At 35.5% G+C, this 27,524-nt stretch overlaps 2 protein-coding genes across 3 annotated transcripts in view; both read right to left on the reverse strand.

Moving 5' to 3' along the window:
• LOC136029154 (DNA polymerase epsilon subunit 2-like) overlaps positions 1 to 18,713 on the reverse strand; it is a 96,934-nt gene extending 78,221 nt beyond the window's left edge. The window contains exons 1-3 of one of the 2 annotated variants that reach the window (XM_065707248.1): positions 18,472 to 18,713; positions 7,097 to 7,244; positions 1,393 to 1,574 (exon numbers count right to left, since the gene is read on the reverse strand). In XM_065707248.1, the coding sequence (XP_065563320.1) occupies positions 1,393 to 1,574; positions 7,097 to 7,244; positions 18,472 to 18,539 (398 nt within the window). In that variant the 5' untranslated portion in view covers positions 18,540 to 18,713. The remainder of the gene's footprint in view (positions 1 to 1,392; positions 1,575 to 7,096; positions 7,245 to 18,471) is intronic. The other variant, XM_065707249.1, reaches the window with a different exon arrangement.
• A 5,676-nt stretch (positions 18,714 to 24,389) lies between these two features.
• LOC136029159 (beta-1,3-galactosyltransferase 5-like) overlaps positions 24,390 to 27,524 on the reverse strand; it is a 54,607-nt gene continuing 51,472 nt past the window's right edge. Inside the window, exon 2 of the mRNA XM_065707254.1 lies at positions 24,390 to 27,253. Within this exon, the coding sequence (XP_065563326.1) occupies positions 27,121 to 27,253 (133 nt within the window). The 3' untranslated portion in view covers positions 24,390 to 27,120. The remainder of the gene's footprint in view (positions 27,254 to 27,524) is intronic.

Consider the following 27,524-nt stretch of genomic DNA (forward strand, 5'->3'; position numbering starts at 1 on the left):
ATTACTACGGAGGTCAGATCAAGCCTGGGTTCCTAAAAGGAACAACGCAGAACTAGTTTTCAATTTCCACCAGATTTTGTGGAATTCTCAATGCCCTTTTAGTCGATAGATTGATCACAAGAATTCCCCCTCCCTTTCCTCACAGTGGTAGGATTGGGTTTGCACCCCAACAAAGCAAAAGTACGACGTTAGCTTTTAACTTTCAATCAATCTTGATTAAATTCTGGAATGTGTTCTGGTAGATGTCTAGATGACAAGGATTTAAAACCCTCTCCTAAGGAATCATAAGGAAATCCCCTTGAAAGGTCACATCATATATGTACCCTGAAAATACCCAACTAGGACATTACTTCCCGCCAAGATTGACTGAGAACTAACAACTCTTTCTTGTAAAAGTCATAATAAAAACAATTAAAGAACTCATTCCTTTCTTTCCACAGAGGTTAAATGGGTAATAGAACCCAAAAAGGCACAATTAGACACTTAATCCAACATTCCCCAAGATTCATTTAGATCCAAATAACAGCATCTGGTAGATGTCCTTATGGAAAGCTTTTAAGATCCCCCCTACAGACAGGTCACATTTCATTCAGGTAACCACAAGATTCACCTAGGACATTCAATCTTACATCCCCCACGTTTGGTTGAGCTCTGACAACCCTTTTCTGGTAGAGAACCTAACGAAAGGACCGACAGACCCCCTAACTTAGAAAGATCTGAACCCCAAACTGTACAGCTCGGATACTAGCTTCCACTTCCCCCCAAGCTTGGCTGTGATATAGTTATACCTTCTGTCCTCCCTCTTCTATTTAGAACCTCCCTCTCCTATACACAAAACTCAGATTGTTTTTGGCACAAAAAAGGCAAAACTAGCTCTTGTTTCTGATCCAGTTCAGTTGGAATCCGACAGACCCTTACAGTGCCCATGCTAATGATAAGAATCTAGAAAGTTTCCTATCCTCTCGGCCACCTCTGACTTGGATCGCAGTCCGATTTTTTTCGGCCTAGCTCTGAGTTAAAGCTTTATATGCATAAAACTTTAGGGAAACCAATTTAAGAAAAAAATTCCTAGAGGTAAAAAGAATTTGTGTTTCGAGATCCAAATTTCCAGGAATTATTTCCTCTAAACCGAAAAGAGATCACATTATCTTCTTCTCGGAGAGATAAATCCATGTTCTACATAAGATTGACCTCATACAAGGCGTAGGAGTTTTACGCCCAACTGGCCAAACCAATGACAGTAGCCTTGCAAGTGACCAAACACTAGGGATTAAGAGAGAATGCAGCTCAAATAGCAGAAAATAGCTTTTTTGTTTTAGGAACTTTACTACAAATAGTAGTAGCTTTTATTTAAACCAGCAATATCAGTAAAAGCCCTGAGATTCATCATACCGTTCTCTAAACATAGCTCCCTTTGTGTCCGCATCAGAGTATATAGAAGGATTTGCTATTCCAGCAGCTGAACTGAGGATATACTTTTTTCTATCCGGAACATAAACATAGTGAGGCACATCATAGGCACTGATCACGTTGAAAAAAGTATCTGCTTCTTCTGTTTTAGTTCTTCCACATTCCTAAAGTATAAAAGAAGTGACAGTGGAAAAAAGAATAGCATTAGAAAAGAAAATTATAAAACATTCTAGAGAAAAGCAACAAGAATAAAATAAATTCTTTTCGATTCACACAATAAATTTTTTCTACACGAAGCAGAAATAAATAACCTCTTCTAATGTAAAACAGAAATACTTCCATCTTAAGGGTAATAAGCACACTTAACCAAACGAAGAGAAACAAATAATCAGTCATTACCCGTAAAGTGGTGATTACATTTAATTTTGGAAATTGAAGGGGCTAGTGCCTTTTTGATAGTCGAAAGTGATTGGAGGGAAACCAATGCCTCCCCCACGCCCACCATTTCCCCAAAGACATCCAATCAAAAAAATTGAGATAGCCATTTTGTTCAGCGCATTTAAAAGGTCCTGAAATTATGTCTTTGAGGATGACACCCCCCCCCACAGCCTTCCAGGAATGGATTGTAAGTTATATACTAGGGGCACCCCCCATGGCTTCTCAAGACCAGAACATAATTTCCGCTTTACTGAAAACAAAATATGATTTAAATTTTTTCACTTTTTTTTTTACTTTCGACAATAAAAAATTATCAGAACTTTAAGGGAGATATTTTAGTATATGTGAATTAGACTGACAATCCACGGTTATTTGTTTTTTTTTTAGTAAAGCGATTGTTCTGGTCTTGAGAAGGCATGGGGGTTATCAACCCTACTCATGTTAATTTTTGCTCGTTTTGGGTCTGACTCGGCTATTTATTGTAATTTCTGTTCGTTTCCAGTTTCATTTTATTTATTGGTAGATTTGCGGTAGCTGTACGTTCGGAAGATTATTTGACTTTATTTCTGCTATTTTTTGGCTTAATGTAGCTCTTTACGTTTCTTTGAAAAACTTGTTTTTGGAAAAAGTTTTTAAAATCAATTTACACGAAAACATTGAACTAGCGTAATTGAAGGTCCTGAGTTCGAAATAGCTTGCATTTGTTCATTTCTTTTTTCTCTAGTCCCTCATTTTTTTTTAATATTTATAGATGATTCATTTAGTTTTCATTAATACCACGTATTTGGGTTAAATTTAACAGCCCAATATTGTCAGAAAGAAACTAGGAAAATGGTGATTTAGGTTTAGACTCCGGATCTACAACATGACAATCCTGTGTGTCTAGCTCGTACGTTTTTGTGTAAATATCCTGATTTTAAGGGCCTATTCAAGCTAACTTGCTTAAAAGACAACATACAAAAAAGAACTTTCCTTTTAAGGAAGGAAGGGGCTGCAAAAAGCCAAAGCCATTCAGAAAAAAGAAAACAAAATTGGCCAATATGCATTAATTGGATTTTTCAAGAACACAACTCAATTACCCATAGAACATAGAACTTATTTTTAGTACACTTCGTGTAAAAATTAAATTGAGTAAGAGATGGCAAATACTTTTGGACTGAAGACAGAATTTGATCTAACTAGAAAATTGATGAACTTGGGTGTCCTTGAGAACACATGAAGTATGTTACTTTTAAAGCAAAGAACGCTGGATCTATAACATGACAATTCTTTATGTCTGGCATGGCAATTCTGTATGTCTGGCTCATTTGTTTTTATGTACTTATTCTGATCTTAAGGACCTATCCATACTAACTTGCTTAAAAGAAGACAAACAAAGAAGAACTTTCTTTTTAATGTAAAGCGCTGCAAACAGCTAAACCCATTCAGAAAAAAAGGAAAGAAAATTGGTCAATTAGTACTATTTACATTCTTTTGTCAAGAAAACAACTCAATAGCCTTTAGAACATAGATTTTCTTTAATCCACTCCACGTACAACTTGAAATGAGTAAAATAGATGGCTCCATATACTTTTAGACTGAAGCCAGAATCTAACCTTACCAGCAAATTAATGAGTTTGGGTGCCTTTGAGTGTAAACGAAGGGTCTTACTTTTAAAGAATCACTAAGAAGAAACAGAATTTACTCTGGAACTTCCTCTTCCTAGCCCTCTTGTACATTGTATCTTTGAACATGAATACTAATATTTGCAGGCCAAAACTAAGACACCGAATGGTAAAAACATGATTTCGACTTATACTTTAAGTGTAGTTACTTGTAAACCTAGTAGAATTGTACTAGACTTACTAGACCTAGTAGACTTGTAAACTTACTAGAATTCAAGAATCTGTAACATTGCTGAATTGACATACTGAGAAAATACTCCTTTCCATGCAAACAATGCTGCCGTGTTATTTTTGATCGCCCACAAAGCAAAGGCCCCAAAATGCAGCTACTTACAAAAAGAAACACTGCAGAGAACTGCAATCAAAACGTTCCGAGAACTGCAACAAATTGATGTAAAGCCTGAGCATTACTAATTCTAAAATAAATGTAGTTACCACCAACAAGTATTCTCCTGATTTTGTTATTAATAGGTGCCACCTATAAATACTATTCGTTAGTTCTGCGAGAAAATTGCTTACGATTATAGAACTAAAGAAATACTTTAGCAAAGATGTAAAACTGAAATATCACAAGGAAAACTAGCTTGCATGTGTATGTAGATCACCGATAAGATGTTATACGAGCCTCTTGGATGGCAAAGAGCCCACTTCTCACGCTTTTTGTCCCCTCCCTCCCCCCACAAAAAATTGAATCTTGCTAAGACTGTCTCATTGCTCGAGCCTTCGCTCCGAATGAGTAGAACGTGGTCCCAAGGCCCTTGTGAACGCGACCTCGTTTAGCTTAGGATTTTGACCTACGTTGGATTATTTCGCCTCTCTCCCCTCGCTTGGCTTACTACAGTCAGCAGCTCGGGCTTTTGACCCCCCCCCCCCCCCAAGGACCCAGACTTATCTCTTTCAAAGAGAATTAATTGTATATTTATTTATGTATCTATTTTTTCTCGGCAACGGCTCCATATTGTTTTTTGGAATATTGGCGTCCTGAGATTTTATGGCCAATAAAAACAATCGAAATAGGCTACAAATTTCAGAAAATTCGTTGAGTCTTGGTTTGGGGGAAAAAAATCCCTTGAATGAAATCATATTTATGTGTTCATTTCAAGATAATAAATTGCATTATCCCCTCCACCCCCACGAGCAATCTTATCGTTTTTAGTATCAATGACGCAGGCATTTATATCCATTCCAGGCTTTTCCGTCAAATCAATACATTTATTGTTCCTTCAACTAGTTTCAACCAAATTCTGCATGCTTACTTTGTCCGTTACTCATAAAAATCTTGTATAGGCCTAGTAGAATACTGCTTCAATGCGGAGGCAATTTGACACCCTAAAATGAACATTTCTTATTCATCAGTCCCCCTAAACTATAATAAGCATAGGCACACACAGGGGAAAGCCCGGGCCTAGGGACTTAAAAGCCTCAAAAATAAAAATCATCATTAAATTTTTGTTCAGATTTAAAATCCTTTCACTCGGTCTTCTCCAAAAATTGCCCCTTACAGGTTTGCAAAACTTGTCACACTTATGAATAGAATATAAAGAAAGAAAAGGATCAAGCATGGGATTTTCAAGGCCAAACGAAAATACTGAAAAAAAGAGAAAAAAAAGCATCGAGAGGAAAACCGCCTCTCTTCATCAGCATGAACATAATAATACATGAAAAAAAAAATGCCGAAGAAAAAGCCAAAAAGACAAACGCAAAAAGTCAATGTGAAAAAACAAAAACCAATAAAAAACCAATGAAAAAACCGAAAATTGAAAGATAAATAAGATTCAATAAAAGCTAACGATTGTAAGAATTAAATCCTAATACCTAACAACCAGCTTTATGGTTGTTAGGTATTTTGTTTTAATGCTTACAATTTTTAGCTTTTATTGAATCTTATTTGTCTTTTAATTTTTGGTTTTTCATTGGTTTTTCTTTTTTCACATTGACTTTCCACGTTTGTCTTTTTGATTTTTTCTTCGACATTTTTCTTGAAAATATTGTTTTGTTTGTCTGATGAAGAGAGGCGGTCGTCCTCTCGAAATATTCACTTTGTGTGTTTTTTCAGTATTTTCGTTTGGCCTTAAAAACCCCCATTTCTGATTGTTCTCTTTCTTTATATTATGTCAAGCCAACGTGGTTTAAGAAATTATCTTTATGAATAGAAGGAAAATGCCAGGAAAAATCGCAGTCAGTAGGAGTCGAACATAGGAACCTTTGACAATAAATACAAGCTTGTACGCGATAGACAGCCACAGATAGGAAGCTTTTTCTGTGCATCTAATGTAGACTTCATCATTCAAGACAAAATCAATAAGAATGAATTAACATTTGAAAACACAAATATTCTTGACAACAAAAACATACACAAGGATATTAAACAAGAAACCAACACTGCATATTCAGCAAGTACGAGGAACCCGACGTAAATACACCCCTGAAACATGAATAAAACCGGACAGAGGACTGTGACCTGGTGCGTATTCCTTTACAGTCAAAATTTCTTCTGTTTTTAGCTTCTTTTTTTATGGTTTTTAATGTTTATGAATAATATTCCTCCCTTATTTGGTGGTACTATAGTGAAGGTACACTCCTGGATAAGCAAGAGTAAATATTGGAAGACACGTGTCAGAGAATACAATTTTTAATCAGTAAGAGCATTCATCACACAAATAAGAGCATTCATTGGATCCTTTTCTTCTAAATTTAATTACAGTTTATTTGTTCATTTTTTAGCTTTTTCAGTCCTAGTTAATATCATTTGCAGCAAGTTTAAGGATAGACATTAAGCAAGTCTAATTTGCAACGAAGTTTAGAGAATACAATTTTTGGTCAGTAAGAGCATTCATTAGCCAAACGTTTTATGTTCGGTAAAGTAAGAACCTTAATTGCTTTAATTGGATCCTTTACTTCAGAATTTAAGTACAGTTTTTTTTTTTTTGGCCTTTTCAATCCTAACTCATATCATTTGCAGCAAGTTTAAGGACAGACATTGAGCAATTCTAATCTGCAGCAAAGTTTATCTCAAGTCTGCAGGAGTTTTCCCAAATAGCCACAAAAAGTAGCATATCTGAATAAGAGCTGAGAATAGCACAGTAGTGGTTTAAATTAAGCTTCTTGTACCTAAAAGCAGTAGGCCTAGAGTCCAAGCTTTGTGCATGGGACTTCTACATAAATTTTAGTGTTTCACCATTCCCTGACCTATGCAAGCTGGGAAAGAAGCTTTGCATGATATTGCTATTTTATTTCAATGCTTGGCAAACTCAACAGTCCTGCCTCACAAAAAAAAAAATTACAGAACACTAACCAATAGTTCAGCAATGCTTTGAATGAATGCAGGAAAGGAATAGAAAGTGAAAAGAATTCTTAAAAGGACATCTTTAGGCCATAACTTCCATATTTTGCAGAAGAAAGCGATTTCCTTCGGATTGATATGGCAATAGCCCCCCCCTCAATCCAAATCTTGCCTACAGGTACAATTGTGGAAAATAACTACCCTGTTAGATATAACGAATACAGAAGTTATTCACACTTATTCACTGCAGACAACAAGTACCCTGTTAGATATAATAAATATGTAAGTTATTCACACTTACAAGTGCTGCTGCTTCAACATGTTTTAAATCAACCAGAGGAGACGTTAGCCCCTGCTTTAAAATCAGGTCAATTATCCTTTCTATCCATTGGTTGTGCTCAGATGGTTCTACAGGACTAAGCAGGTCGGCCAAATAGTTAAGTGCATCACTAAAATAATCAATAAATAATTAAAAAGATATAAAAGCTATGTACTTGCAACTCCTTATTCCTGTCATTGTACAGCTAAAGAAAATTTTTCAGAAAGCAAGGCAATTCCTTTGAAAAGTATAAAAGACTACAATTCCAAAAACTCATATATTCTTTTTATAATCAAGGAGAACAACTAGGAGCAAACCCAAAATATCTGGCAAAAAAAAATAGCTTTCAGTCTTCTTCAAAGTGTAACAATCCAACATCCACCAATTTCCAGGTTTTTCAAATTCAAGAGGATAAACACGTGAGGTACATGAACTGTAGTCAAGAACAGAAAAAATTTACACAAGAATGGTTTATACAATTAGATAGTACTTTTTGAACAATAAAAACAATAATACAAAATTTAGTTAAAATCTCAATATCTGTTTTCTTTTAAGTTTTAACATAGGTCTTCTTTACCTTGACGATCCGAAACGCCGTTTTTTTTATGTCTGTCCCTTTTTAATTTCATATTGGTGGTTATATCTTAATGTTGATCCTAAGGTTAAGGGGACCAACTTCTCCAGACAAAATGGGAATTTTTGTGTTTTTGCATACGTGAACGTGAAAACTCCAATATATGGTTCATGGTCATTCTGGACTTAAAAATGTAACTTTCGTCAAGATCAGCACAAATCCTAGGAGTGCTTCTCTTCTATTTCAAAATTATATAAAATTTTGCATGCTCAGAAGTTTTGATGAGTAGCTTTCCGATTGATGAATTTTGAACACCTGAACCATCCTAAAAAGATGTTTTTTTATGTATTTATTGTTGCAGTAAAAAAAAGAACACTTTTTAGATTTGCGATTACCATTGGAATGGCTCACTCTATCTAAAATTTGTTAAGATTATTATATGTCAAATGGCACCCAGAATGCACAAATGGACTCAATCCATGTTATAATCTCGAAACATACAGTATACAAGAGCTAACGAACTGTTAATTTGTCAAAAAATAAAATCGAAATAACGTTTCCAAATTGTTTAATGGTAAGGGTGGTTTGGTTCTGTATGTGCACACAAAATTACCATGAAATACGCCCAGAAATAATTGCTAATTTTAACACTTTGCTAATTATTGCATAACTGTGTTTAGTATGTTGCATTACTATTTATGATTACTGCATATTATGTATCATATGTAGCAGATATCAATAAAGCTTGTCTACTAGCATCTGGACTGTAAAAATCAATGGTTTAAAATTTCTTGAATAGAGCCTATCAAATTTTGATGAAGTCCAGGCACTTTTGCACAACAGGTAGCTTGGAATTTACAAAGCCTGCACCTCTTAAAACCCATTCCCTTTATTCATGGTTTTTGCCCAGTGATTTTCAAGAAAACCTGATCAGATATACGGATTATGCAATGTTCTAATGAAAATTTGCAACTAGATTTGTTATGCAAAGTTTTCAGCTGGAATGCTTTTTCCACAATTTGCTGCATAAATACCGTCATCTTTTTGGAAAATTATTTTACATGCTAAACGGTATTGCCTACTATTAAGCTTTCATCCCAATTTTCGCAAAACTTTCGCTTCAACTTCCATCACAATTGCCTTACGAAATAAGGTATTCTCAAAGCATTAGCACCAATAAAAATGAATATAAAGATTTTGTGGAATTTGTAAGTGAATAGGCATAAAGTTTAGCAATGCCTGATTCTTTTCAGATGCAAAATTTTTCATTCATCATTCAAATTTTCATATGAGTAGTAAAGAATATTGCAATATTTCAATTTTTTTCACAAGTATAAACAGCAAAGGTTTGCATGAGATTGAAGTTGAATTCTTCAAAATTTCGCTACATTTTGTTTGGCAATAATTTTTTACTGCATAGGGGTTCACTTGGAACCCATAAGATGAAAACACTTTAGGGTCTTGCTGGGTTGAACATGGAGAATCTAAAAATAATTTTCGTCAAATCTGCTTCAAACAATTTGTTTTCACAGAGAATAGATATACCATACACACCATTCATAAATTAGTCACATATTGAAAATGACAAAAAGTTAAGCATTTCATATTATGCTTGTTTTTTCCAGGTGAAAAGAGCTTTTGACAAAGCACAACTCCCAATATTCCTTACTACATTAATTTCGAAGCTTTTTCAAATACATTCAGTAAAATTATTAAAAATTAAAATGCTCAAGGGAACATTCCATTCCCATTCCTTAGGAAAATTACAACAACTACTACTACTAATAATAAAATACTCCAGCAAATGAGGGCAAGACAGCTGCGCACACTCCTCCTCCATCCCAACTTATCTAATGCTTCCCTCCTTACATTCTCCTAAGAAGTTTTAATTCCTTTAAATCCTTCCTTGCAACATCTGCCCATTCTATTCGGTGATGGCCTTCTTTCCAAGCCAATAATTTTCAAACCTATTCTTGCACCCTGAACTCTCAAAACACCATTCATATTGCCAACATTTTCTTCTAAGACACTTGAATCATCAGCATAATCTAAGTCTAGAATCTCACTTTTCTATTGATTTTATGAACAGCCTTTGCTGTGCTCCTTAGGACAAACTTGATAAGAATGATTGGTATGAACGGGAGAAGAGCACAATCTTGTTTAGCTTGATGCAAAACCAGATACCACTCTCATTTCTAACCTTAGCCATTGCAATGTTGTTCTCCTACATAGCACTAATCACTTTAATGTATTTATCTGGTATGCCATGAAAGGATAAGACCTTTGCTACAGCTCTTCTATTGGCTGAGCAAAACATCTGTTAATGATTGATAAAATTGATGACTAAAGAGGCCTGTTGACTCAGGCATATTTTAATCATTAATCTAAGAGTGTAAATTTAATCAACACATCCTCTCCCCTTTCTAAAACCTTGCTGTTCTTCTGCTAAAACTTATTTATGGCATTTAAATGGTATCATGCCAAGTAATTTGCTACAAAAGAAACCAAGCTAATGCCTCCATAATATCCATATTCCCTTGTTATCACCTTTCTTGTACTGGGGTTAAAAAAAGCTATCCTAACATAATTATGTACTTCCACTTTTTCCAAAATCATATTCATAGCCTTTAGTAATTTACCCTTAGCTTCACATGCACCATATATCAAAACTTGTTTACCACACTACTGGCACCTGAGGCCATATTATTATTTAATTTTTGGAGCAGTATCTTTAATTTTTTCCTCACATAATAAATCTGTCTTCACATCCAAAGTGTCACAAACTTTTTCATTCTTTTCTGTACCATTTCCTGTAACATTATCATGGTGAAGTACATTCTCAAAATATTATGCCTGTCTCTCTTCAACTCGTTCTTTAACATTAATCGAGGCCCATTCCTTTCTTTAACTGGGACAATTCCAGATAGACTATTCCCTCTCAATTTTTACAACTAAATGCAGTATTTTACTATTATGTCATCTTGCTATATATTCAGTAACTTTATCTATGATCTCCACTTCATACCTCCTTAAACCATACTTTAATGCTTTCTTCACTTTCTAAACATTCTTTTTATTCTCATATTCAAACACTTCTTGTACAGACTTCTTGCCTTTTCCACTAAAACTAAAGTGTTTTCACTAATATTCCCCAATCTGTTTCTAACTTTCCTTCCTAATACAACACAAGTTACTTTGGAAACTTTTCTCCTAAAATTAGAAGAAGAATCCCCACAGAATAGTATGGTGGGTAAGCAGATCAGGATTAGCCCAGTAAAAGGAAAAGTTAAGTGCATGAGTTGTGTAAAAAACCTAAGTGACAAGTTGTCAGCATTGAATTGCGACAGATGTGAACATTGGCTGTCCATAGTGTCTTGATCTTACAAAACTTGAATATGTACTGTTAAATAAAATGACTTGGCACATGGGCTGTGAATGGAAGTGTCCATTATGCAAAGGAGACCCACAGCCTGGTGGTGTGAGTGCATTGGAAGTCCCTCAAATAGTTGATAATTCTATAACGAGCTCACTTAGTGGTTTTCAAAGTGATATGGAGGTGACTATTAGAGACTTGAATACAAAAGGGAAAGAAGCTGTAAAGGATTCATTTAGCAGTTTGAAAGATGAACTCAAAAGCAAAACCAATTTGAAGTTCAAAGACATTCAACACTCTGTGGTGAATTTTGAACAGTTCTTAGGAACTGCAACAGATCAAAAAATCCTGAAAGACTTAATGGTTGCTGAAGTAATAATGTCAAGAATGATCTTAACACTGAGTTCAAAACAAAGTTAGAGCTTTAATTGCTGTGGAGAGCAACAGGCAAAAGCAAAAGTTGAACATTGTTGTGTTTGGTGCTCCTAAACGCTCGGATGATGCTCAGTATGTGTAACAGTACCTAGCTGTCAATATGGAATGAGGAATGTTAGTGTCTTGAATGTCTGCTGCCTCACTAACCCTACATCAGTCCATTTGGTTTAGTAAGAGACCCAAAAACAACTGTTAGTATCAAGCCTGAGCCACCATTTAGAGCAAATGTTCACATTACAATTGCTTGCCAGCTTAGGTTGTTTCATAAGAAAAATCAGTATGTAAGACATGTGTATACATAATTACAACCAAGTCTGGTGAGAATTATCAAGAAAAGATTGATCATTCATTGAGAATGCAGATGCTCCTGAATCATGGAGTAAAGTGTAAAAGATTCTTGTATAATCTTGTGACAAGCATACAACAATTAAGTGTATCCATAAGCTAAGAACTCTTCCTTTTCTCACCTGTGTTATTAAATTGGCAATCCAAAAAAAGAAAAGCAGTAGAAGAAACCATGATATGCCAACACAGGTAAATTACGATAGGTTTAAGCAACTGTGTAATAAGGTTTGACAGCTTTTATGAAAACTTACAAGAGAGTATGAATAAGCAATTGCACATGCTTCCAAATCAAATCCCAAGAAATTTTGGAGGTACGCTTCCCTGCAAAACCCAGAAGACACTCAGTAACTAAGCTTTCTTTTGATGAAGCATCTATTACCAGCCCTAAAGAAGTAGCTGAGACACTGAACAATCGATTCCAAAAAGTCTTCACTACCCCAGATAGAGAGATCCAATTCCAAATCAACCTAGGTATAGAGTTGATAAAACCGATGTCACCAATTACTGTCAGTAAAGACAACATTGAGGCTAGACTGAAAAATGTGAACCAAAACAAATCTGAAGGGCCTGACAGAATACACCCTTGGACATCAAAGGAAGTTCATGCAGAATTGGCCTTGACTCTCCCAGCGCTTTTCAAAAAATCAATGGATAAAAAGACAGTGCCTTGGGACTGGCAGAATGCTACTATTGAATGCTAATATATCCATAAAGCTGGCAGCTGATTAGACCCATCAAATTACTGCCCTATTAGTATTGCATCCATTGTTTGGAAAATTTGAAAGGAATAGTAAATACTGCCATTGTCAGACACCTTGACTCTGACAGTATGACTACACAGAGTCAGGACAGATTTAGATCAAGACAGTCCATTGGTACAAATCTGATAGATGTATACAATTTTGTCACAGAGCTCCTAGATAGAGGAATCCCAGTAGACTTTATTCTCCTAGATTTTACCACCTCGTTCTCCTAGATTTTACCAAAGCATTTGACTAAGTATGTCATCATTGACTACAGGCAAAATCAAATTGCTATCAGGGTGAGCCAGGAGATTGTTGAGTGGGTGATCACATTCCTGAAAGATAGAAGACAAAGCATAAAGGTGCATCAAGAAAGTGGTCAGGTATTTCCCTCAGATAGTAGTGAAGTGGAAAGTAGAGTCCCACAGGGAACAATCCTTGGTCCAACATTATTTGACATTTATATCGATAATATCAGAAAATTATAGGCCAATAAGTCTAACATCAGCAACTTCAAAGATTTTCGAGGGAATCATAAATGACGCTGTCACTAAGCACTTGACATACAACAACATCATGTCTCCAAATCAGCATGGTTTCTGAAATGGCCATTCCACAAACACAAACCTAATACAGTCATACAAAGAAGTCACCAAACTACTGGAAAAAGGGACACCCGTGGACATGTTTTGTTGGATCAAGCAAAAGTATTCAACAAAGTCGCACACCTAAGGCTGAAAAGAAAGCTTCAAGCTTGTCGCATCCACTTGGACATCATTGAATGGATTGTAGACTTCCTGGGAGAACGAACCCAAAGAGTTGCTGCTATTAATGATAAAGGAGTACGTGTACTATCATCACATATACCTGTTCTTAGCAGAGTTCCCCAAGGAACCCTGCTTGGGCCATCATTTTCCAACATATATATAAATGATGATCCTGAAATACTCCAAAACCTTCTAAAGCTCTATGCAGATGATTCTAAGCTCATTGGGGCAGAATCATCTTGGGCGGAGGCTGCCTCAATCCAAGCCGATCTCGACAAGCTGGATGACTGGGCTAGATAATGGCTACTTGAATTTAATTCAAGTAAATGTAAAGTTTTACATTTTGGCAATAAAAATCAAAAACATATTTACACCATGCAAAACCAAATAACTGGTCAAAGAGAACCCCTAGTTGCAGTTACAGAGGAAAGAAACTTGAGTGTCATAGTTAACTGCCAGTTAAAGTTTCGAAGTCATACTGAAAAGATTGTAGCTAGCGCGAACCGCACTTTGGGGACAATTAAATGAACATTCACGACTAGATCTCCATGAACATATCACCAAGCTAGAAACTGACATGTCAATTGCATCTCCCTTCTACAAAGTGGATAAGGACATGATAGAGAAAGTACAGAGGAGAGCAAGAAAGATAGTAGACAAGTGCCAACATCTTCCTTACCCATTGAGACTACAAACTCTGAACTTATGCAGTATGACTTACCAAAGAAAAAGGGATGACATGATTAACACTTACAAATTGATTCACAACAATCCAATTCATGGTCTCTTCTTCATCAATTCATCACAGCGGACAAGGGGTCATTCTAAGAAGCTCATAAAGGTCAACGTTCAGAGGAGGGATCGCCATCACTTCCTAACCAACTGGGTAGTAGAAAAGTGGAACTCCCTGAGCGATCATACTGTATCCAGTAAGACCGTCAAAGAATTAAAAGTCTCACTTGACAAGGAGTGGAGCAATAAGGAATGGAGGCTGGAATGGGACACCTTGGAGTCCCAGATCAGAACATAAACCCAAGTCAATAAAACCAACTCAATATTCAAAAAAATTACAACCAAGTCTGATGAGAATTATCAAGAAAAGATTGATCATTCATTGAGAATGCAAATGCTCCTGAATCATGGAGTAAAGTATAAGAGATTCCTGTATAATCTTGTGACAAGCATACAACAATTAAGTGGATTCATAAGCTAAGAACCCTTCCTTTTATCACCTGTGTTATTAAATTTGTGATCCAAAAAAGAAAAAGCAGTAGAAGAAAAAATGATATACCAACACAGGTAAATTACAATAGGTTTAAGCAACTGTGTAATAAGGTTTGACAGCTTTCATGAAAATTTACAAGAGAGTATGAATAAGCAATTGCAGATGCTTCCAAATCAAATCCCAAGAAATTTTGGAGGTATGCTTCCCTGCAAAAACCCAGAAGACACTCAGTAACTGAGCTTTCTTTTAATGGAGCATCTATTACCAGTCCTAAAGAAGTAGCTGAGACACTGAACAATCAGTTCCAAAAAGTCTTCACTACCCCAGATGGAGATCCAATTCCTAATTAACCTAGGTATACAGTTGATAAAACCAAAGTCACCAATTAATGTCAGTAAAGACAACATTGAGGCTAGACTGAAAAATGTGAACCAGAACAAATCTGTAGGGCCTGACAGAGTACACCCTTGGATATTAAAGGAAGTTCATGCAGAATTGGCCTTGCCTCTCACAGCACTTTTCCAAAAATCAATGGATACAAAGACAGTGCCTTGGGACTGGCAGAATGCTAATATACTTATAAAGCTGGCAGCTGATCAGACCCATCAAATTACTGGCCTATTAGCATTGCATCCATTATTTGGAAAATTTGGAAGGAATAGCAATACTGCCATTGTCAGACACCTTGACTCCAACAATATGACTACACAGAGTCAGCTAGATTTTATCAAAGCATTTGACTAAGTATATCATCATTGACTACAGGCAAAGTTAGTTGCAATCAGGGTGAGCCAGGAGATTGTTGAGTGGGTGATCACATTCCTGAAAGATAGAAGGCAAAGTGTAAAGGTTCATGGAGAAAGTGGTCAGGTATTTCCCTTAGATAGTAGTGAAGTGGAAAGTGGAGCCCCACAGGGAACAATCCCTGGTACAACATTATTCAACGTTTATATCAACAATGCCCCACAATCTGTCATAAATAAAATTACCTTAAATTGTATTTGCCAGCAAGATAAGGTGGTAGATCCTCCTGTAGGTTCTTGCTGGTGGTGAGTGATGTAATTATGTTGGCTTAGCTTCCCAGTCCAGCCTCCACTCAGCCCCCTCCAAGTCCCTGTTGACTCCAGCCTTGAAGGAATAGGGAGTCTCAGCTTGGATGGTAGACTTGGATAGGCTATTCCAGAGAGGGACAACCCAAATGGAAAAGAAGCCATGTTGTTCCTTTCTCCAACATCCAGGCAGGTGAAGCTTCAGACTGTGACCTCTTGAGTTGTAAGCCAGGGAGGGGGTGAAGCTCTGGTTCAGGAGACTGGATTTGAAAATTTTGCATGCCATGATAATATACTGAACCTGTATGCCAATGATTTGAAAATCATTAGCCCTGCAAAAACAACTGAATAGCAAGTCTTATTAAAAGCTGACCTAGACAAACTCTCTGATTAGGAAAAACTCCGAAGGTTAAAATTCAACATTAAGAAATGCAGGACAATTCATTTTGGCAGAAGGAATGTGAGGAGTCAGTATTACATGTGTGGAATAGATTGTGTTGGGCAAATGACTGTTTCCTCACACACTGAAAGAGACCTGGGTATACTTGTGGATGATGAATTGAAGTTTGACCAGCATGTTCAGTTAGTTGCCTCCAAAGCACACCAGACCCTAGAAACTGTAAAAAGAACATTATACAGAAGGTCACCAAAGCTGCTGTCAAAGCCAAACAAAGGACTTATTTGACCAATACTGGAATTTGGTATTTGCATGACAACCCTATCAAATAAAGACAACAAGAAAAAAATAAGAGTGTCCAAAGGTAGCATATAAATCCATAGGAGATTGTAAAAGCCTAGACTACCCACCCTGCCTTGAGAAATTACAGATTCCTCTACAAGGTCCTGTAAGGTACTAAAGGACCCTGTATACAAGGTTTCACTTTTATAACACACAGATTTTAAAGGTCAGGACCCTCTAGAGAGAGAAGGAGTAGAGGTAGGTACTTCAGAATACCATCCAGGGACATACTTTAGCCTGTAGACCTATCCCAGAAAGTTTCATTTTCCTAACCTAACCCCTTTTCAGGATAGCCAAAAGTAGCTAAGGAAGAATTTTACCAAACTATGTTGTCAATTACAAATTTAAAATTTGTGTTGGTAAAATTTTAGTTAATTGACTTCTTGATATCTTGGAAAGGGTTTAGGTTAGGAAAATGAAAGGTAAAATTCTAGTTAATTGACTTCTTGCTATCTTGGAAAGGGTTTAGGTTAGGAAAATGAAACTTTCAGGGATGGGTCTACAGGCTAAAGTATGTCCTGGGAAGTTATTTAAAGTACCCATCTCCACTCTTACTCCCTCTAGAGGGCCCTGAAATTTGCCTACTAGACAGGTCTATACATATTGAAATTTTGACAAAACAACATTTTACCTTAATTTTCAGTTACTAGTTGCTTTTTCTCTACCTTTAGTTCTGAAAATGCAATTCCTGTTATTTAAGTAGAATTTTGAGCCATATCAATGTTTTTTTTTCAAAATTTAGGAAATGTATTTGCATATCTTTAAAACCTTATAAAATGGAATTGAGCAAAGTTATGAAGCTGAAAACAATTTTGTTGTACTTCAATTAAGCAGAAGATCTATTTTGCAAGGTTTATACTTTTATAACATACATATTTTTAAAGGTCATCAAAGGTCAGGGCCCTCTAGAGGGAGAAGGAGTGGAGGTAGTTGCTTCAAAATACCTTCCTGGGACATAGGCTATAGTCTGTAGATTCATCCCTGAAAGTTTCATTTTCCTAACCTAAACCCTTTCTGAGATAGCAAGAAGTCAATTAACTACAATGGTAAAATTCTAGTTAATTGACTTCTTGCTATCTCAGAAAGGGTTTAGGTTAGGAAAATGAAACTTTCAGTGATGAATCTACAGACTGAAGTATGTCCTGGGAAGGTATTTTGAAGCAACTACCTCCACACCTTCTCCCTCTTGAGGGCCCTGACCTTTGATGAACTTTAAAAATATGTGTGTTATAAAAGTGAAACCTTGCAAAATAGATCTTCTGCTTAATTGAAGTACAACAAAATTGTTTTCAGCTTCATAATTTTGCTCAATTCCATTTTATAAGGTTTTAAAGATATGCAAATATATTTCCTAAATTTTGAAGAAAAAAAAACATTTATATGGCTCAAAATTCTACTCAAATAACAGGAACTGCATTTTCAGAACTAAAGGCAGAGAAAAAGAAACTAGTAACTGAAAATTAAGGTAAAATGTTGTTTTGTCAAAATTTCAATAGGTATAGACCTGTAATGTAGGCAAATTTCAGAGTCCTCTAGAGAGAGAAGGAATAGAGGTGGGTACTTTAAAATACCTTCCCAGGACATACTTTAGCCTGTAGACCCTCCCTGAAAGTTTCATTTTCCTAACCTAAACCCTTTCTGAGATAGCAAGAAGTCAATTAACTAGAATTTTACCAACTACAATTTTAACTTCATTATTTTACCACTTTCTTTTAGTTTTGTATAGACTGTAGTGATGCTGGAAAGAGTGTAGGATAAGGAATGTAGTGGTAACCTACTGCTTTTATTTCATTAGAATATTTTCTTCTGTGGAGATTCCCATCCAGAATGTTACTGAAAGCATGAAATTGGTCTACTCTATCACTATGGAGTTTTGAAGCCTTATTAGTAGGAAAGAAGAGGAAACTAAAAGCTCAAAAGCATCTCTCTAAGCATGGGCATATGTTTGAACAGTAAATTGATACATTTAAGTTATGTTATTTGCAAGGCTCAAAAACAATCAAAGTTATCTAAAAGGTGACAATTTTTCAAAGAATAATCAGACTGGAAATGAATTGGATGAAGGAAAGCATAGCCTACTCTGGTCTTATGGGAGAAAACACCTTACCCTTTTATATTTAACCCACTTAGTCGAAAAGACATAGACACATTATTTTTTATTTTGGCTAAGCTCATCTTAACAAAATCCGGTTCCAATGATTATTCTTCTATGTTTTTTTGCGACAATCTGAATTGCTAATCGACAAGCTGAATTATCAAAAATACGTTTTTGCGACAAGTGGGATTCTTGAAAATCGTTTTGTCCGACAATTTGACAATCCGGGTTTAATTCCTTTGCCATTCTTTGTCACGGTTGCCATAAAAAATTATATCGTTTAGGGGACTAATTTGTGAATTTTTACGTCTAAGCGAATCTTGACGTCACATTCAACATCTTCAGTTTTGACCTAGTAAAATGCACTTACTTAACGCATGAAGCAATTTCAGGTAAGTATGAGGTAAAATGGATATAGCATCTGAGTTTTTAGTTAACGTAACGTATTGTCCGGGGGACTCTGGGTGATTCAAAATCACGCTCCATGAAAAACAGTTAAAATCTTGGATCGTTCGCGCATAACGATATCTTCACATTGGGCTCAAACAAATACGATTTGATGTAAATCTGCAAGGTTTGGCGTAATCTGTCAAGATACATCGGTCATCTGACATCGTCAGATAAAATGGAATATTTTCACTCACTTGTTAAAAGTCATGCAGCTAAGAGCTTAGTTTAAAAAAAAAACTTCGAAAAATTGATCGTACCGAGAAACGATTTGTAATTGTAAGATACAAGGGAATCATACATGAGAAAAAAAACATCCTCATCACTGCACACGCATTCGGTTATAAAATCAACACACACAAGGTTAATACCTAAGTCAGAAAATAGCCGCACTTGTTTATAACAAGATTCATTAATGAGTGTTTTTCATTGATATTAACGTCACCGCTGCGTTACATAAGTGAAAAATCGAAACGGCAAAATATTTTTTTTTTGGAAAACTTGTACCAACTCTAACGTATGGTAAATTATTGTCTACTGAAGCAAAGGGCAGTAACGTCAATTCACGAAAATTTATAGAGGGCAAAATATATTTCTCAATATCTAGGGGGGTAAGTTTGTCGTTTTGTCATTTTTTTTATGAAGGTACTAAGAAAATGCGATTTCTTAATGTAAATCCTCATAAAACTGTATTTTTCAAAAACCATATTGAAAGACGTTTTAAATTCGAATTTTTTTTTCAAACAGTTCGTGGTAACGAACTGTAGTAAGGAGCGACCCACCTCAATAGTAACCAAAACTCTAAAAAAATGAATTTTGATATCAATAGCTACATCAAAAGAATCGCATTTTAATGCTGATTTTAAATATATAAGTTTCATCAAGTTTAGTCTTACCCATCAAAAGTTACGAGCCTGAGACAATTTGCCTTATTTAAGAAAATAGGGGGAACACCCCCTAAAACTCGTAGAATCTTAACGAAAATGACACCATCAGGTTCAGCGTATCAGAGAACCCTACTGTAGAAGTTTCAAGCTCCTATCTACAAAAATATGGAGTCTTGTATTTTTTGCCAGAAGACAAATCACGGGTGCGTGTTTATTTGTTTTTTTGCTTTTTTTTGTTTTTTTTTTCCAGGGGTCATCGTATCGACCAAGTGGTCCTAGAATGTCGCAAGAGGGCTCATTCTAACGGAAATGAAAAGTTCTAGTGCCCTTTTTAAGTGACCAAAAAAATTGGAGGGCATCTAGGCCCCCTGCCACGCTAATTTTTTTCCCAAAGTCAACGGATCAAAATTTTGAGATAGCCATTTTGTTCAACATAGTCGAAAACCATAATAACCATGTCTTTGGGGATGACTTACTCCCCCACAATCCCTGGGGGAGGGGCTGCAATTTACAAACTTTGACCAGTGTTTACATATAGTAGTGGTTATTGGGAAGTGTACAGACGTTTTCAGGGGGATTTTATTTTGTTTGGGGTGGGGCTGAGTGGAGGGGGGTATGTTGGAGGATCTTTCCTTGGAGGAATCTGTCATGGGGGAAGAAAAATTCAATGAAAAAGGCGCAGGATTTTCTAGCGTTACTATAAGAAAACAATGAAAAATAAACATGAAAACGTTTTTTCAAATGAAAGGAAGGAGTAGCATTGAAACTTAAAACGAACAGAGATTATTACGCATATGAGGGGTTCTAAAAATACTTTAGCATAAAGAGCGAGGTATTTAGGTGGAGATAAATACCTCGCTCTTTATGCTAAAGTATTTTTAGTAATTTCAACTATTTATTCTACGGCCTTTCTGATTCAGGGGTCATTCTTAAAGAATTGGGACAAAACTTACGATTTAGTGTAAAGAGCGAGGTATTAACGAGGGTACAAACCCCCTCGTATACATAATAAAAATATAAGATTATGAAAGTTTGTTACGTAAGTTAATTCTTAAGTTACGTATATTTTTTATTAATAAAAACATTCGTTAAAAATTAAAAGTTCTAGTTGCATTTTTAAGTAACCGAAAAATTGGAGGGCAACTAGACCTCCTTCTCCACCCCTTATTTCTCAAAATCGTCTGATCGAAACTAAGAGAAAGCCATTTAGCCAAAAAAAAAATTAATATACAAATTTCATTTTAATAATTTATGTGCGGAGAGCCAAAACCACACATGCATTAATTCAAAAACGTTCAGAAATTAAATAAAAAAAAACTATTTTTTTTAGCTGAAAGTAAGGAGCGACATTAAAACTTAAAACGAACAGAAATTACTCCGTATATGAAATGGGTTGTCCCCTCCGCAATCCCTTGCTCTTTACGCCAAAGTTTGACTCTTTGCCACAATTCTATTTTTTAAAACAATTAAAAGCTTTAGCGTAAAGAGCGAGGGATTGTGGAGGGGACAACCCATTTCATATACGGAGTAATTTCTGTTCGTTTTAAGTTTTAATGTCGCTCCTTACTGTCAGCTAAAAAAATTAGTTTTTTTTTATTTAATTACGAAAAGGACTCACAATTAGCGGTGCATCCTACAGTAATTTGGGTTTTAGAGGGAATTATGACTATAATGTGACTCTGGTAAAATCTTGCAAATGGTTTGTCTAATGCCATTCTTTTGTGTGTGTCTTGATGGAAGTACGGGGTCAATTTTGTGTTGGTGGCCTTGCGTTTTGTCTATATCCTTCGTCTGTGAGCCGTTTTTGCGTAAAAAAAAATAAAACACACACACCCACACACACACGGCACACCCGTGTGAACAGAGGATAAAACTTATCATACTGGTTTATTTATTAAGCGTAATAATTACCACTCACTGTTATGAGTAAAGCCATTGATCCCTTAAACAACTTTAACACCAAAATGTCTGGAGACTTTACTAAAAAAGATTTGTATTTCAAAGTATTTTTTTTTAATGCCATAAGATCATCAATAACAAAGAATCTCAGTACTAATAATTTCTCAGAAAAAAAAACGCTTTATTAGAACAAATACAATTGTGACTTTTAATCTGGTTTTGTTTTCTTAAATGGGGACTTTTCACACCTAAACCTTTTATTTTGATTTATTTAAAAGCACCGAAATTACAGAAATAAAAGATGGAGGCGAAAAATCCTTTTTCGAAGTCCAGAGAGGGCGGATTAGTAAATCACTCTAAGTTGATTTTCCTATATTTTAAAAGAATTTATTTAAATGAAAGGAAGTACTGATGGAAATTTACCGCACGTTATATAATTGAACTAAACTGATAGTTTTAAATGCATTGATATATAAAAAAACAGAACTCCTGGAACTTAAAACAATTTTTAAATTTTATAGTAAAAAACGAAAAGGTTTTTAAAATATATTTTGTGTTCAGTAAAATGGACATGACACGCTAGCCTTTAGGCTGTTCAAGGGGGCGATGAAACCATTCATGTTTGTTTAATTTGGGTTCGTTTTAAGATTAGTTTGACTTTGTGATTCATTTCAGTTTCCATTCGTTTTAGGTTTCATTAATTCATCCATAGTATTATTTTTATCTGTATGTTTGATGTAATAACTGACTTTTATTTATGTTCGTTATAGATTTCATTCATTCATTTACAGAGATGTTCATTCCTATCAAATTTGACCTTCTATTTTGCTTTATTTCTCGTTGTTTTAGGTTTTTACGTTGCTTCTAACCTCTCTCTGAATTTTTTATCCTGTCTTTTCTGTATTTAGTCAATATTCAAATCGATGAATCACAATAAAGATGCCCTATTGGTACTATAGTCCTGAGTGATCTTGATTTTTTCCACAAATTGGACTATAATGTGGCTCGGGCATAGCGCTTGAAATATAAGGTTTTAAAGAAATACGATGTAACTGAATCACTTATTTTCAGTCCTAGTGGAGTATGGCCAATAAGCTGTTGTTAAACTATTTTGCTATTCAAAGCATAGTAGTTATGGTTCACCTATAAAAAAGAAAATGTCGCACTATACTCTATGGTTCCAACCGGCCGGTGATGATGTCCATTTTTTGATCTTTAAGCCAGAGAGTGCAATGGTCTTAAAAAAAAAATCTGGTTTTAGAATTAAAGTCTTAAAACAAGGTATCGAATTGTACCCTGTGATCACAAAGGCATTGAGACTTTCGAGGGGCCATGAACAATGTCACGGACAGAATTATACAAATCCTAAAGGAACAATTACATCTGTGGTAGTTTGGTTTACTCGGTTTTCGATAAGACAGAACTGTTCAAGTCTTGATTCTTCCTGTTTCTATTCCCACCTGTACTTTCAGTGTAAAAATGATTTTTTACACTCACTAAGCTATTTTCCTGAAGATTTTATTTCTGGAACCATTCATTTCTACACTGTAGTGAAATTTTAACTAAAAAGGAGGAAGAATTACTTTTGGATACTAGGTTAGACTCAAAGCATAAACAGTATCAAACAATTTTCAAACAATACCAAAACTCTAAAAAGCTGAACTTCGAAACCAACAAATACATCAAACAAATTATATTTTTATTATGATTTCAAATATATAAGTTTAATCAAGTTTAGTATTACCCATCAAAAGTTACGAGCCTGGAAAATTTACCTTATTTTTGAAAAAAGGAAAAAACACCTCCTAAAAATCACATAATACTAATGAAAATCACACCGTCAGATTCAGCATATCTGAGAACCCTACTGTACAAGTTTCAACCTCCTATCTGCAAAAATGTAGAACTTTATATATTCTTTTACCAGAAGAAAGATCACGGATGAGTGTTTATTTTTTTATGTTTTTTTTCTCAGGGGGAAACTTATGGATCCAGTGGTCCTAAAATATCGCGAGAGGGCTCAGTGCCCTTTTAAGTGACCAAAAAATTGAAGGGGAGTCGGGCCCCCCTTCCACGTTCATTTTTCCTAAAGTAACCCAATCAAAATTTTGAGATCGCCATTTTGTTCAGCATAGTCGAGAAATTATATAACTATGTCCTTGAGGACGACTTCATCCCCTACAACCCCCGGGGAAGTGCTGCATGTTATGAACTTTGCCCATAGTTTGCACATAGTATTGGTTATTGGGAAGTATATAGACGTATTAAGAGGGGACCTTTTTCTGGTGAGGAGGGAGGGGGTTACGCAGGAGGATATTTTTATGAAGGAAATTCTCAGGGGGAAGGGAATTTTCCATGAATTGCACGCAGGATACCCCAGCATTATTTAAAAAAATGATCAGAAATTAAATATAAAAAAACAGTTTTTTTCAACTGGAAGTAAGGAGCAACCTTAAAACTTAAACAGAACAGATGTTATTACGTATGTGAGGGGATTCATCCCCTCGTCAATACCTCACTCTTTACACTAAATTTTTTTTTAGTACTTTCACAAAAGCTATTTATTCTAATTAAACGGCTTTGTGATTCAAGGGTCAATTTTAAAGAATTGGGACAAAATTCAAACTTAAGCGTAAAGAGCAAGGTATTGACGAGGGGGCTAACCCCCTCATATACGTAATAATTTCTTTTCGTTTTAAGTTTTAATGCTGCTCCTTACTTTCAATTAAAAAAAAAATGTTTTTTTATTCAATCCCATAAAAGAAATATGTCCGTAAAAAGTACAATATATGGCGAAGGCGAAAGGAACTAACCTAGCAATAAGAATGCAATAAAACTGCAGTTAATACCTCAAGATTACGAATCGACGGGCAACAAACTTTGGCTTTAATTTAGTGTTTTGCATTTGAAGTTTTGTGCACAGAATGCGCTATTAAACGGCATCAACATGACTATATTAAAAATGAAGTCAAGTATACATACTGGCTAATCCCAAACCCCAGGGCGGATCTAGAGCGAAATCTTGGGGAAGGGGCAGTGTGACAAGGGTGCCAATGAGCATAATCTCGGGGGATCACAAATGTGACAAAGGTGTCAATAATTGACCAAATTGACAAATTTATTCTAAAAAAGAGTGAAAATAAAACAACAGGGAAAGAGGGCGCCAGAAAAAATATTTTGTTTGGATTACCTCTAGGACAATGCTTCTCCCAAGGCTCACTGTCTCATTAAATATGCATCAAAAAGGGTAGCTACCCGGAAAAGGGTTAAAGATAAGGGTCTGGCTGGGCATCTCCCACTAGAAAAATACTTAGCTTCCCCTAACATTGGTGTGTCTACAAATAAAGGTAGTTTTGAGGGCTAACATAGATATATTCTTTTTCTTCAAAAATGGCAAAGAGATATGGTCCTTGTGCTTTGCAAAACATCAAAGGCTGTATAAAACTTTCGTTTACATTTCTTTTCTTTCATTTCCGAAAAAGGGCTTCCGAAACTACAACCTTTTAAGTAAATAATTAACAAATGATGATGACGTCACATATTGCTGAACTTTTATTCATTTCGAGATTTCCGATTTATAGAATTAGAGGATCAAAGCTCTTTAGCCCGTTTCCCGTTTAATTTCCCCCTAAACTAGTGATTCCCAAAATGGTCCAGATGAATCCCCAGGGGTCCACAGGAGACTCGACAGGGTTCTACGCTGGCGTGACTAAAAACTAGGGGTTCACAATTCATAAACTGGGGTCCCCGAGAATTTATCTACTTTATATAGTGAAGGCCTAAATTATTGACTTGGCTTCACCTATCCACGTAGGCCAATGATATGTTGAATTTCGCAGTGACTTTTGCTCGTAAAAACATTAACCGTGAATCACTATGGTATCCACCAACAACACGTAGTGGCGAAAAACTTGAGTGGTAGATTGCACCAGGGAAGGATCTAGACCTGTCGACGCCCAGGGCAAGAATGGAATTTGGTACCCCTCGGTCAACAAAGTAATTATAGATATCAAGGTATAGTTATATTACTTCTCTTAAGAATATTTTATTCATTGTATATTTATTTACTTATTTTACTATTATTAACATATTTTCCTGTTAATCCCAATGTGTACAGTAAGGTCCTAAGAAAAACCTCTAAGATTGCATGCTGTAACATTTTATTGTTGACACAATAGACATAAAATTTAAATTGTATGCAACCAGTTTTACCCTGTACACTAAAACTCAACTTTATGTCCTTTACTCGAAGCAGATGTCTATAATGTCTTCATATGATAGCTTCGAAGCCATATAATGTTCTTTGTGGATTATATTCAAGTTTTTCAACCGGTGCTCGGCAGTCCTGTTTCTAAGATAGTTTTTATTTAACTTTTATTTGTTAAAGCTTTTTGATTAGAAGCAACTGACAAAGGCAATAGTCGAATGCATTTTCAAGGCGATTGCCGTGTTCGGATAGGCGTCTTGTAGACTATGTTCATATATAGCGGAGAACAGGTTATGTGGCGTTAGTAACAATGATTAATATGGTTAATAACAAATTTAATCGAATATTTTGTAGTATATTAGTTATTAGAGTTTAGCTTTGTTTTTCATTTTAAACCCATATTTTTTCTTCTCCTGAGTGTGTGCAAAGAACAAAAACAAAAAAACAATTTGCTCAGCAAATTAGAATCATAATGCTCCTAAAACAATTGTACTGATCATGATTCCTACGATGTTACATCGTAGATATGACAATAATGATTTTTTTTATATCCTACTGAATAGTGCTTGAAGAGTGAAATATGAATTGTTTTTCCCTTCTTCAATACGCACATAAATATAGTCATGACTATAAACCTATTAACAAACATAAACAAATGCAAAAAAAAACTTAGAATTTTGAACACAATATGAAAGTAAAAAAAAAGACGAAAACATTAACATTTTTAAGAGCTCGATGGGTCTTTCAGTCTGCACAGAACAGAATACATTTTCTTTTAATTTAGGGCTCATTCCAAAAATGAAAAATCCAGAAGAAAAGAAACAAAAATAATATACGTCTTTCTGGTTATTATTTTTTTTGAACGTCAACACACTTCAACCCCATAGTTCATAGAAATATTTAAGTCGAAACTTAATACTATAGTTGTAATACTATAGCTGCGTCGACATTCTAAGCACTATATTAATATTGAAATTGATACACGAAAAATAAATAAAAGATGTCTTGTACTAAACATGAAAGTACCCAAATACAAACGATTTAAAATACCAATACCACACGCACGTACTACTTTTGACGTTCGAAGCTCAGAACGGAGCTTTCCATTGGTGTTGTCATGAAGTTGAAACCTCCTTGTAAAGATTCTCAGATTAAACCACCTCCTATTGTCAAAACACCTCGGAGGAGTCAGAAACGAAAGCAAAAAACTGTCTTTTACGACTAAGGCAGCTTGTAGACTTTTCTTTTCTGGACTTCTCGCCATATTGTCCCATGTGCTCCCTCGTCTATCGCTATCGCTCCTCGAACGAAGCCATGCCTACTATCCGCTCCTAAAAGTTGGCACGTTCCGAAGCTAGAAAATTAAGGTTATATTTTATTTGATCAGATCAAAAATTGTCTTACGTGCCAGTATCCGCTACGAACCGGCGCTCAAAGCAGGCTGCCTCTTATCCCCCTCTAGATCCATCCCCGAATTGCAACAATCGCTTCAATCTTTGATTGATACAGTCAACAGAATAAGAAGCAACACATTGAAAACATCTTTATAGCGCAACTGTGCGATAAACATAATGAAGATTTCCGGTGGCCAGTAGCTAGCGGTCGTTTACCATAAACCTTAGATC

The sequence above is a fragment of the Artemia franciscana genome, chromosome 7 (genome assembly GCF_032884065.1).
Source record: "Artemia franciscana chromosome 7, ASM3288406v1, whole genome shotgun sequence".
NCBI classification, from domain to species: domain Eukaryota; kingdom Metazoa; phylum Arthropoda; class Branchiopoda; order Anostraca; family Artemiidae; genus Artemia; species Artemia franciscana.